Source organism: Patagioenas fasciata, chromosome 1 (genome assembly GCF_037038585.1).
Source record: "Patagioenas fasciata isolate bPatFas1 chromosome 1, bPatFas1.hap1, whole genome shotgun sequence".
NCBI classification, from domain to species: domain Eukaryota; kingdom Metazoa; phylum Chordata; class Aves; order Columbiformes; family Columbidae; genus Patagioenas; species Patagioenas fasciata.
The window spans coordinates 140,787,546-140,801,061 of record NC_092520.1 but is presented as its reverse complement, the minus strand read 5'-3'; the positions used below and the strand labels follow the sequence as shown (position 1 = coordinate 140,801,061).

Here is a 13,516-nt window from a genome sequence, read left to right as displayed (position 1 = left end):
AGTTTAGGATGTAAGATAGAGGTATTTGGGAGTGGGGGGTGTCAGTTTGAAATTAATCATTCCTAATCTTCCTTTGCAAATCAGGGTAACTGCCTGAAATTTAGCAAATTTAGGCTGTATTTATGTTGCTTTGTATGTTTGTACAAGCTGCAGAAATTCTGCTGTCCATGATGGACGTTTATATTGTGTGGTTAGTATTTTTTAAAGTCAGTTGCAGCAATCAGGATCTGCTTGAGAGTAAAGTACAGGTATGAAATTGTATAAATGTTCTAAACTTTGCTTTAAGCTTTGAAGAAACACAGCATGTTATCCCTCCTGATCAGGAAGGGAGAGGGATATTTTAGGCTACTTCAGGCTGGCCTGCAGAAACCTACTTCTTTTAACTGACTGGAACATAGGCTGGAGAAATAAACCATCTGTGTCTTAGGAAAATTCAGTCACTGCACAGGTGGTACAGAAGACAGAGCTGGATTGCACAGCCAGAAGTGGTGCTGTCAGACTTGTCCAGCCTCCTGCTCATGAGTACAATCTTTTTGGACTATTTAAGTGTGATTAAAGAAATGTGGTGAAGTGCTTAACGTAGATTGTGTGACTGCTTCCGATGCAGGTAAAAAGGTTGTTTGTGTTACAGAATATAATAACGGGTGTTTGTACGTAAGGGGACATGAAGCGCTGCTCAATAGATGTATTTGTCACTTGTAGGAGAGCAAAAGGTACTTTTTGCCTTCAGAGCACCTGAAAACATGTAACAAAGTGTCTGTGGACCTAGAGTAAAGGGGAAGGTTTCTGTCATCACACAGGGAAAAGTGATGTCATGCTTAGCAAACCAGAACACTGACTTTAGAAGTAGTAAGATGTGTGAGGTGGGACCACAAGCTGTGCGCAAAAATAGTCTGTTGTGCCCTTAGACAAAAGGGATGGTTTTATCTTATAGGAAGCAGCTAGTTGAACTAAGCATGCCAGATCTTACATCAGCTACAATAACCCTGAAGAGAAAGCCTTGTTTCTGTTTCTAAGCAGCTAAAGTGAGAAGGTGCAGGTAGGAGACGCCGGTAGCTACAGTGTATATACTGCCCTGCTGAGCAAGAGGCCCGTCAGTGGCCCGTCTGCTGGCTCCATGGTCAAGGCCTAGTGGTGAACTGGCGTCACACTGGGAGTCCAGGTGGAGAACGTTGATGCTGTTTGGCCAGTGCTGCTGGTGATGCCTCAGAGGTGTGTGCAAGAGGCTCCTGAATATTTGGGTCCTCCCTGTTTGTGTCCAGGTGTTCTGAGTTTCTTGTTTTCTCTTGCTCATTGAAATGTTCAGGAGGAGAGATGAAGGGACTGTCTTTGAGGCTATAGCATCCTGTTGCCTTCAGTATTTTTCTGCTCAAAACCATTTTAAAAACAATTAGAGAACAAGATTAGTAAGTTTACATGTAGTTTAATGCATTTAGCTGACACTAGTTGTACAGTGCTTCGAAGTGGTAAGGCACAAATTATGAAAAATATATAGTCTTAAATATTTCCAGAGTTCTACGACCAGAAGATAAATATCTGGCAGTTGTGGTGGGGACACATCATAGCACTAAAGCACAGTGTCTTGTGGTAAACATGAAAGATTCAGGCCCTGATCGTGCCTGTCACTGTTAGGAACGGCTTTCTGGAAGTGGTGTTAATGTATGGCTGGGTTTTTCGTTCTGAACATAATGAAGTTGGAGTCCACGCTTACTTCTGGTAATAGTTAAAATGCTGTTGTCATATAAAATATAATACTGTAATATAGAAAACTAGTACTTTTCAATGAGCACTATCTTTAGTTTGCTGTAAAACCCAGTCAGGTGTACACCCCTTTGTTTTAAACAAGTACTCCTTTGTCAACTTGTAATTAGTAAACTAATGTTAGAAGTACTTCAGCTAAAAATATAATAAAGCCATAACTGTAGAAAATTCTTGTGGGGGAAAAAAAAAAATCTTTTTGGCTGAAAACTGTTTATTCAGATTGTTTCTTGTTGCGATTGTCCTTCCAGATACGGTAATTGAGTGCAGAAGCCATGGTTAGCCAAGCTAAATAAGGAACCATCATATAAGCTGCCATTTTGTTGATGTTATACCAGGAAGCAGCTGTAGCTGTTGCCGTACCAGTCGTAAGCAGGAGAGTCACCAACCCCTGAAAGAGAGGAAGGTGGTTAGTGCTGGTTTTACTTGTTGCTTTTTCTTGACTAGATAGTCTTTGTGTGGCTCTTTTCACTTAACTCTGGTACTTGTTGGATCCCTCTGTGGGTTAATTATTTCTCAGAAAACCAGACAGAAAAAAATATTTCTGCTGGCTTATGAGTCAATTTGACTCTTAATACAACAGTCACAAGAGAGGGCACTGCAGCTGTGAGCTGGAGAAGAAGAATAAAATCCCTCTCACCCATACCCTCTTTTTTTTTTTGTCAGTGGGAAGTGTTGCATTGGCTACAAACCCAGTGTGACTTTGAGCAAGTCACTTAGCTAAATAAACCTATCCAGCCTTTTCATGTCATAGATGTTGCCTGAAGAGGTACAGTGTGATTGGATCAGTGATGGATTGCAAAATCTTCCACTGTTACAGCATTGCATGTGTATTTAGAGAATCAGGCACATATTTTATTTTTCAGGCAAGCTGTTTCTCTTCAGACTGCAGAAAATTAGTCTTCTCTAAAATAGGTGCTGATTACCAGAGTAATGTTATTATAAGCTTCTTATCACTACTGTTTGCCAGAGATACCTAGGAATTTTAGTAAGGCATAAATGCTGATGTTTCCTAGTCACACAAAGCTCTTATCAAAGGGTAGCAGAAAGAGCTGCTTGAAATCTAAACATTTAAGGCTGTTGTAGATATCTGAATTCTCCCAGGTGGCTGCTGGCATGCGTTAAAGAGAATTTTAGAAAACTACTGCAAGCCATATTCTCTACTTAGGCTCATTTTCAGGGAGAAAAGATGACACAAAATTAACATCTTAGCGCCTTGCAAGTGACAGCAATAGCCTATGATTACAAAGTTTACTTTTCTACTTACCCATCCCATTTTGTGAGCTCCAAAAAATACTGGGGTCCAGGCCCAGTTTAATGCCAGCTGCCCTGCATACAGACCCAGAGGAACTACTGACTTTTCGTTGAAGCCCCCCAGTTCTTTCCACACCAGGTAGGAGCCATATCTGGAAAAAGCAAATGTAAGGTGTAATTCAGTATACTGGTTAGGAAGCAACAAAGACATTCTTGATCAAATGAAATTACTTCAGTGATAGGGTCTAAATTCATTTGGAGAAGTAGATATCCAGGTACTATTTGGCACAGTAACTGCACAGGCTTGATCACCTGCTGTGGAGAGCAATAGGGAGAGAGAAAAGTTCCCTATCCTGCCGGAGTTCTTACTTCTGGGTGCAGAAGAGCAGATGACCTATTGCATTTCAGTCTTAAAAGAGAAAGTTGTGTTGAAATGGAAGCAAGTCTAAGATGCAAGGGTAAAAGATAATAGTTTCCTCACTATTTTGAGATTTAATTTTGGTACTGGGGGATGGTGCTTCAAAAATAAATCTAAAAAAACCACCAAACCACCACAGTAACAAACACCTTGTTTTTTTTCAAATAACTTTCCAGGGTCTCTCTGGGCTCTCTGTCTACGAATGTGAGGAAGGGGGGCATAGATGGGACAGACCTTGACTGACATCCAGACGGAGCAATGAGAACATTCCATGCCATTAGTGTCATGCTTCATATTTTGGGAGAGTCCGTTTTTCCAGCTGGAGAAATCTGTTCCAGTCCTGCTCCATTTCAGTTGAGTTTGGTTTGGGGAGTTTCTTTAGTTTGGCCTTTTGCTGTTCTACCATTTTGCAGTGGCCTCCGGGCCTTTCTGCCTTTTCGGCTTTTTCTCTTACTTTCCCCAAGATTGGCTGTTTGGGACTGGGATGCTATTTTCCTGGAACTGGCTTATCAGCATGGACAAAGTTTGTGAGGAATTGCATTGAGCATCACTTATATATAAAGTGAGGATAAAATATTATATATTAGTAGTACTAGTGGCATATTAGTGTTATTTTCTTATTTTATTAAGTTGTGCTTATCTCAATCCGCAAGTTTCCCCCTTCCCTTTTGATTCTCTCCCCTCTGGGGGTGGGGGGATGGTGCAGTGATCGAGCAGCTATTGTGGTTTTGATTGCTAGTTCAGGTCAAACCACAACAGGTATCTTGGCAGTTTGATTACAGAGATTATTTAAAAAAAAACAAAGGGGTGATTGGTGTGAGGTTAGCATTAGAAACTTAATAGTTTGTCTTTGCAAAAGGCTTCAGGACCCAAATCTGTTCCTAAGCGATTTACAGAGCCACACTGTGGACTTAGAGTTGTTTGCACATCTAACTTTTACTCCAGACCAAGATCATGATGTACAAATCTGCTAGGAAGCGAAGTGTCAAGAAAGACATGTAAGCTTATTAAATCTTGCTTACAGTTACTTCTTTTAATGGATTACAGAAGAAAAGTCCTGGTAACAAATACGATCTTTTCACTGAGCTAGATGTACAGTACATAACTGGGGCCATCCACCTCAAAATATTCAGATATTAAAGAAGTAGTAAGCTGTCACAGTTTGGATTTTTAAAATATTTAACTTGATATTCAGGTTTATGATGAGGAATCCAGAAACAGGATTACAAATTGTGCCGTCAACATGAAGGAAGCCCTTCACAGGAAAGCCACTCTGCTCTTGTGTCTCTGATAAAAGCATTTTTTTTTTTTTTTTATTCACAGGACAGCGATGATTTGATTCAAATGCTAACTCTTGGAATATACAAGAGTAGACAGCAATTTTTAAAAGTGTACTCTGTAAGAGCAGAAAGAAAATAAAATACTGGCAGGAAAGGAGGGACAATGCATGAGGCTAAAAATTACAACACTTTTTCTGGAAAGAAAATAAAACCAAAATGAGAGAATGCGCGAGAGCGAATTTTGCATTCAGATACAGTTTCAGATGTTGTATCGTTCCCGTACTTTGCAATAGGTGGTGTGGTATTTAAGATAACATTACAGAGTCATCCTGCAGGTTAACTTGGAAAATATTTGGTCTCTCTGAAACTGCATAGTTAAGCCAGTGCTATATATCAATTACATATCACTTAAGATGTACTGTCATGATGGAAGGAGTAGGAGGCGTAAGCCATAAAAGGCATACTGCAGCCTAAAAACTATCACTATTGGATTAGCAACAATGGGTATTTGATAGCAAGGAAAAGCATGCTGAATCTTGGTATGTAGCTGGTTCTGAATGACCAAGTGCAGAAGGGACACAAAGCATCACTTGGTGCCTGGGGGCTGTGCTGACCTCTGCGGCTCTAGGAGCAGCAAAGCTCACCAGAGTTAACATAAAAGCACGTCTTGTTGGGTGGACGGCTTTCAAAGCAGTCTGGGAGGAATATCAAAACTGCCCAAACAACCTCCTGAGACAACCTACCTCTATAAGTATTTTTGCTACATCTTATTAAAATTAACAGCCCCCAAAATACAGTATTATTAAACTTGTAAGGTTCCTGTGGGAATAGCGTTTGGCCTTGTGATTCCTTGTTCATCTGGCAGTAATTTCTGTGCTGTCAGGTATTTTAAACTAGTTAAATAAGGAGGCAGTAGATGCTTCAAACACTGACAGTTTAACAGCCTGGCAGTTTTATTTGAAAGGACACGTATATTTCAATGTTGGTTTATTTCAATTGAGCTCTGTTAGAAGAGTTCTCTCCCAATCCCTCTCCTTCCTTTCTCTTTGTTTTCCTAGAACTACTGCAGGACATCCACAGAAGAAATCCTGGTGCTGCCTTGCTTCATCACTGCCAGCTTGGCAGGTCTTCCCCTCAGAATGAATGAAGAAAGCACATCAGTCATAGCTTTTCAAACCCTTGCTTTTGATCTGAATATTTGTGCATACAAAATGTCCTATCAAACCCACACACAACTCCCAAAACATGTTTTTACCTGTTAAACAAGCAGCTTGACACAGTTTCTTACAAACGTACAGCCAGGAACACAACAATAGTTCTCTGGTCCAGCATTATACAATAAGCAACTTTGAGGTCAGATAAGTGCCATAATACAATGTGAAAAACATACCCCATAGATGTATAAAGAGTTCCCCAAACGGGAGCGAACACCCAGTTAGGTGGACACCAGGATGGCTTCTGTAGAGATTGGTACCACACTGGGATTTCCTTTTTGGTTATCCTGCTTCCTAAAATTCCTCCTGTATGGGGCAGGAGAGTGAAACCCACTGCTGGGGCCCAGGCTGATACCACTTCCATTGAGACAGTGAATCTGAAACAAACCCAAACACAGTGATTGGCAGAGTGATTTTTAAATGCAACTACAAAAATATTCTGGTTTTAGCTGATTTGATAAATATACCCAGGTGTAGGATCTGATCTGCAGCCTAGTCCAGAAAGGCTGCAGCTGAAATAAATGGATCTGGTATGAGGTTCACTAGACAATACCCACCCCCATAAAGAAACTCGGCATTTACAGTTGGTGGGGTTGGTTGCTGAGGCCTTTACTTCTCTCTCAGCTTTGTGCAGTAAGATTACTCAATCTTACCTACAGAGATGTTCTCACCCATAAGTATGCCAGAGGAATAAAGCAGTTTGATATTATATGAACTCCACCCGGAGTGGGGGGTGACAGGAAGCTCTAGGTGTCTATTTCTGTAGTGACAAGAAGGTCCAGTCACTCAATGGAATGGTGTAGTCAGAAGTAAGAAAACAGTGTGTGCTTTCCTGTGCTCAAGCAAAAAGAAACCAAAAACACGGATGCTCAATGGTTAGTAAGAGTGATCTGAATTAGTAGCAGACACTTGAGAAGCTACCTTGGAAAATAACCAGGGAAGACAATGAGAAGATAAGCACTTAAATGATGTTTTGCTAAATGAAGGAGGAGATCTTGATGGATAAATGGGGAGTACACCTGTGGCTTCTTCATCAAGCCTTCAATCAGTTGCAGCAATTGTAGCTGCCAAGCCCATGAAGTGTACTAGATTAAATTGCCTAGAGAAGTAACACTAAGTGATGGTAGGCCGCACTGCTTTAGTTAAGAGTACAGGAAAGCAGTAAAAAAAGGACACAAGTAAGCAGGAAAAAGCTTCATTACAGATTTTGTGGCCAAAAGCCAAATGCTACAGAAGAGCTGTGTTTAGCTTGCTAAAATGTGAACAGATCAGAGGTATGATTAAAAAGGGCAGAACCACCAAAATGCGTCATTTTTTTTTTTCAAATCTACAGTAGGCAAATACGCCTAATTCCTGTTCATCTGTTGTGCAGGAGGAGGAGACAGCATGAAGGAATCATCAGAGAGGTTGCAGTGGGCTCATAAAGCAGCAGGGAAAGCAACTGTGGAAGCCCCAGGAGTTCAAGTGAAGTTTTAGAGCAACCAGCATTTCTGAGGCTTATCAAAGAAAAGTGCCCTATTGACTTGGCTGTTGTCTTAGCATATGTTTAAAGGTTTTTATTGCTGTAGTTATGACTGCTGGGATGAGGAGGCAGAGAGTGGGGAAAAGGAAATCCCACTTGTACCAGATGTGCTTAAACTGATAGGAAATGGCGCACGGATGACGTTGCACTGTCGTGGTTCTGGTACAGTGGATTTTTGTTTGGAGAACAGGTATAAGCTTGGCCAGCACAGGAGTTTTCCTTCATTATGGCTCGCGTCCCTGTACTCAGGGGTCTGCCCATACAGTTATGCAGGTTTAATGAAGATATTTCAGGGGTTGCGACTACAAGCCAGATTGCATGGGATCAAGAAAAATCTTGGTGATAGAGCAGAATTTTGAAGGCAAAACAGTGTGGAGGAACTGGTAAAACATAGAGGATTAGAAGGTTTGCAAGGAGTAAACAAGAAAGGGCATGTAGGCAGCTGGGCTGTGGGCATGCCTCAGGGGAGAGTCGTGGGAGGGATGAGTAGGAATGCACACAAAAAAAGCAGCAGACAAAGCAGTACAACGAAGTCAAAATGAGAACAAAACAATGAGTGAGCAAAAGAAAAAATAAGCAGGGAAGAATTGAGAACTAAGGCTGGGGAGAAGTGGGAGAACCACGTGCTTGTCTGCTGGAGCAGTATCAATTAGGTCTTGGGTGGAGGATGGACAACAAGGAAGGGAAGAAAAAATATGCATAGTTCATTGCTGTAGTCACTGCTGTCACGCTGCCTGCTGAATGGATTCTACTTGCTGTTTACCAGGGAGCCTCTTAAATGGAGCAGAGGAGTTGACATGCTCTCCCATGCCCAGATCTGTATCGCTGCTTCCTGGAGGGAGCAGGCTGCCAGCTGCACTGTATACTACTTGTCACCCATGCTGCCAGCCCAGCATGAAAGGCTCTGCATTTACTGGGATAGGAACAAATTGCGATGTGCAGAAGCAGCAAGGTGTAGTGGGAACAAGAGCTCCAAGCACAATGCTTCTCTTTGCTTGCCTTCAGATAAGTAATGCCCAAAGTTTTAATTAGAAATTTCAAGTTACTGTTATAATATCTCACTAATTCTTAACCCTGTCCCTCTTGCTTTGCCTTCAGAGAGAACACTAGGCTTAGTTCTCTACACGTGCTGTAAAGTGTTGGCCATCTCTCTAGCTCCACTGTGGCTGTCAAATGCTAATATTTGTTTTAAAAGCGATAAGCAAGGATCCAAAGGAGTTTATGCTCTGTTTGGATGTGACAATATCAGGGTGGTTTCCTGCAGGTATTCAGCAACTGGAGTTCATCAGGGGTTCTGTCAACTTCTCACCAGGGAATAAAGTCTGAAAGTGTTCTACAAGCTGAAAGTGCTAAATGCTATCAAATCAGAAAAGTACTGCTCTGCTGCAGTGAATAAATGATGTTGCTACACATCTGTCCCTCTCTGTGTTGGAGGAACAATGCTGAAGTAATTCTCAAGGGACAAGAGAAAGAAAATCAGGCAGGAAAACAGAAGTGAGAAAGGCACAAAGGAAAGAAACAGGGAAACCGAAGCCGTGCGTGCACAGGAAGGGTGAAGAAATGGAAGTGAAGAGATTGAACATACTGGTTTGAATTGAATGTTGGTCTTTTGCCTACTATTACTACTAATTGTGTACTATATTTTCCAGTTGTATTTCTCAGGAAGCATAGCAAAATACTCTCTTGCACAGTACCAAGGAGAATGGGGAACAAAGCAATTCAGCAAGATCAGAATGTGCTGGTAGGCTCAGCCAAGTAGACCACAGATGCCCATCAGCAATCAGAGTTCCTCTATTTTAATTCCCACAAAATGAAATACTAGTATCGATTTCCCATAAAAAACAGTAGCTAACTCAGGGAGCAGCACTAGTTGATTTTTGGAAGAAGCCACGTCCATCTTCTCTGGTTACTTGGTGCAGATCTCTGGTGAGACTGAGTGAAAGGCAGGGATGTGCTGGAGAGCTGGTGTGTTTAGTTAGTGCTGTAGCATTCATTTGGTTAGTTCATGTAGCGCAAGATCTGTGCAACATTTATTGAGCGCCCAATGCATTTTTGGAAGCCATGTAAACACAGAGAATATAAAGGATTATCAGCCTTGATTTCTTTTTGGGGTAGAGCTGATAATCCTGAAATTACTTGGTGATAACTTAGATGGCTAACACAGCCCTTCTGCCTGCATCTGTATTACACAACCTAGAAATAATTACTGCTTTCCCAATCATATCCCAGCTCCACTTCAGGTGAGATCTGGTTGTACAACATCCTTTCACCCTGATTTTCATATTGAAGAAACCCGTATGTCTGTGGATGATATCTGCAGTGTGCCCAGCAGATATCTGCCTCTAAGAACCACCACAGCTGGAAATCTTTTCCCCACACACACACTTAACTTGTTGAGTTCTGTTTCCACCTCTTATCTCTGCCCTGCAATGCTGACTTCATCGTCCTGCCCATTTTCTCTTTAGCCCTAGTCTAACTTCAGGCAGTTTAAGCAGTGAAGTGAGGGCTGCAGCAGGCCAGGTTTTTTTACAAACTTGTTAATATAATTTTTCTAGGTATCCAAAATAGCAGACTTTCCCAAAGCTGGCTCCAGCTACATAAAGTAACAGGAGACATAAAGGGGAAAAAAATCCAGTACTGTAACTTGCTGCCTAATGGGCTCCACTCTTTTTGCAGGTTGTTTCTCTGTGGTGGTGTGTCATGCAGAAAATCAGACAGCTTTTTCCGTGTCCTCTCTTTCTGGAAAAGACAAAGCACACCCAAAAAAAGGGATGGGGTGCTGGGGTGGGGAAGACTAGATATATCGTAAGAGCTAGTTTGCTTCAGCCTGATGAACTAAAACACTTGCTGCTTCAAGCAAGTCTCTGAAAGGCAGGTGGTCCTTTCCCCTTCTCCAAGCAGGGAGAGTTCAGTCAGTGGGAAGGAGAAGGAAGGACAGGACAACGGCTTTCATTACACTTTCTTATATCCTGTCTTGATAAATATCTGATTATTTTCTTTCTTGTTCAGCTTAGTGCTGGCTACCCAGTCACATAGGGCTTCAATTACAGCTATCACATTAAAAACACAAAAGAAAAAATCTCTCAGTGGAGCAGCATCACCCATGTGGTTCTGGGGTTCCTAGTCCTGGATGTTTTGAGGTAGATTGACAAAGCTGTGAAAGTTCTGGAGGTCAGGGGTGTCCCCCAGGATTTACATTCTCCCTCTGATCTTCTGCAGTGTATTTTTTTGAGGGCAGAGAAGGTTCTACCTGGGTCTGAGAGGCAGCATGCAAATTTCTTCCTGGGGAATAGGCTCCTTCCTGAGATAGCCCTCTGAAGAACTAAAGTGTGCACACTTAATTTATATTGATAAACTACTTACCTCTGTTGTGGGTTTAAATCCTGGGAAACCACAACACTAAAAACAAAGGTGTATCGCTGTCTGTGATACAGGATACGGCTACCATAAAAGAGCAGTCTTTGTTATCTAGTCTCAAGTAATAGAGACATTTAAAACAATATATAGTGTATAGTAGAAATACAAGATAAATAACAAGTGTATGGTATATGTTTATAACTAAAAATAGAAAATATGGTACTAAATTTAAGGATATAATGTGAGGTGTACTTATCAGGTTTAAAGACAACAAATCTCTCTGCTCAGATTACACTTCTTTTAAAATGGCAGAGCACAAGTTGTGCAAATAAATCCATGATTTACTGAAGATTCACATACTGGGAATTGACAGGTACGCTAGAACAAATTCTTCCCAGGTGACAACTTGTCATTCACCACTCAATCTGTTCTAATTTTTCCTGTGTATATTTGTATAAAATCCTCTGCACACAGTGTACTTTAAAGCCCAGATATCCCTTAGACTACCTTCCAAGCAGGTACCCACCCTCCTGCTGTAGGTGTTTCTTCTTTTTTGTCCACCCACCTAGAAAGTGTAATCTGTATCCATTCTTTGAAAAACTAAGTTTCTCTTGGATATTTCTAGTTTAAGTGCTGCCTAGGCCTGACTCTTTTCAGCTTGCCAGATATTCTTTTAACAGGGTAAAGTGCAACAAGTGCCACATCTGAGAGATGCTTTAATAGCAGCGGGATGTTCATCGGCTTCACCACTGATAAGTCACAAGTGCTTTACAAACAGTCTGCGCCCTTTACAGCAAACCAAAGATAAAATGGTAGCGCTGAGGTGCACTCGCAGCCACAGCATTAAAACTGGTTTGTAGGAATGGGGCTTTGCCTCAAACGTGAAGGTCACAACTGTGACTCTTCCCAGGGCTTGACTGGCATGCAGCAGGGTGAACTGTAATCACAGAATCATAGAGTAGATCAACTAAATCAGGTTGCTCAGAGCCTCGTCCAGCCTGGCCTGGAATGTCTCCAGGGATGGGGCATCTACCACCTCTCTGGGCAACCTGGGCCAGTGTTTCACCACACTCACTGTAAAAAATTTACTTCCTCATGTCTGGCCTGAATCTCCCCTCTTTTAGTTTAAAACCATCACCCCTTGTCCTGTCACAACAGGCCCTGCTAAAAAGTCTGTCCCCATCTTTCTTACAGGGCCCTTTTAAGCACTGAAAGGCCACAATAAGGTCTCTGGAGCCTTCTCTTCTCCAGGTGGAGCGCCAAAGGGGCACCCCTTGCTGAAGGGGCTGGTGGGGCAGGTGGTAGCAGGGATGCCTGAAATCTCCAGTGCATGAGCTGAATGCTACAAGAGCAGCAGTTACTACAAGATATCACTGAGGTACCATTATACCTCAGTTGGCCCAGCTGGTAACTTGCCACCCAGTGTCTCATCTTGGCTTAGCACAAACAGGTAGAGGCCACGATGGAGTGATGTGTAGTCATATTTAACATATATTACTGCCTATATATTTCAGCTACCTTGAGAAGCTCACTGATTTTTCCAGGTATTTTACTTGGAGGCTGACAAAAACTGAGGAAATCCTATCACAAAGCAGCACAGGACACAGATTAGAAAAGTGAACAGAATCTGCTCACAGTGATCCTTTTGTATTGGCCTGAATAGAAAGTCAACAGAATTTCTTGCTATTCTAATCCATTTTCCTTCTCCTGAGTTAACCTCATACAATCTCATTAAACTGCTCCGTGAAGTCTGACTTGCTGCTTGATACCATTTCACAACCTTAAGTGATGCAAAGTCGTTACACAACTGCAACTTTGGCAGGGCAACATTCACTTTTATTTTTTTAAATGATCCTGACATTGAATGCTCAAATTAGTAAAGTGTATTTCGTACTGATTTATAAGCATTACTTGGGAATTCAGAAGGGGGAAAAAACAATAAAACAAAACAACACACAAGTCCTTTCTTTCGCCCTTAAAGAAATATCCAATTCAGAGCAAATTACAGCGATGCTGAAAGAAAATACCTTTAGTTAAATAGCAGCCTGAAATAATGTTCACTCGAGTGCACAGTGTAAGTATGCACTGTGTGGGAAGGCAGAACTGCAGGTCCCCGTGGGACTGGAGGAGTGAGAAGTGTGGGATCTGCTCTTCAGTCGCCCTGACTGCCTGAGAGCCGCCGAGCCGCCTGCGTGCACAGCTGGACAGCTGTGAACCACTGGAAAACTCGGATGCAAACCCAAAACTAATAACAAGATTCCGCAGCCAGGGCACACAGGGCTCTCGCCGGCTGCTTCGCGCTTGCCACCGGACGCCCCGCTCACACTCCTCCGCCAGCCGCGCTCCGCCCCGCCCGGCCCCGGGGGAGGCGAGGGCCACCCGCGTTCGTCGCGGCGGGGTCCCGGCGACGGCACTGCTCCAAGAGCCACCGGCACCCACACTGGGGCTGCTTGGCCCCGGCAGGACGGGCGGGCCCCGGACGCGACCGCAGGGTCTCTCTGGTGGCACTACGGGACCCACCCGTGGCTGCACCGCCCGGCGGGCTCTCCCGTCCCGTCCCGCGGGGGGCACAGGGCAGCCCCGGCATTACCTCCGCTCCCGCGCTGCCGCCGCCCGTCGCGCCTGCTCTGCCGTGAGGCGGCGGTGCCCGCCCCCAGGACCGCCCCGGCCCCTCCTGCCGCCGGGCCCGCCCCGAGGAGGGAAGCGGCGGCCC

General features: G+C 43.1%; 1 protein-coding gene across 2 annotated transcripts; it reads right to left on the bottom strand.

Annotated features, from left to right (window-relative positions):
• Positions 1–1,407: 1,407 nt before the first annotated feature.
• TSPO (translocator protein) lies at positions 1,408–13,516 on the bottom strand. 2 transcript variants are annotated; one of them, XM_065844649.2, is made up of 4 exons: positions 13,394–13,516; positions 6,101–6,301; positions 3,026–3,164; positions 1,408–2,149 (listed from the first exon to the last, which is right to left on the bottom strand). In XM_065844649.2, the coding sequence occupies exons 2-4, from the start codon at positions 6,286–6,288 to the stop codon at positions 1,973–1,975; spliced, it is 504 nt and encodes a 167-aa protein (XP_065700721.2). In that variant the 5' UTR covers positions 6,289–6,301; positions 13,394–13,516; the 3' UTR covers positions 1,408–1,972. The 2 variants fall into 2 exon arrangements, with proteins under 2 accessions (XP_065700721.2, XP_065700712.2); XM_065844640.2 differs by having other exon boundaries at positions 13,324–13,411.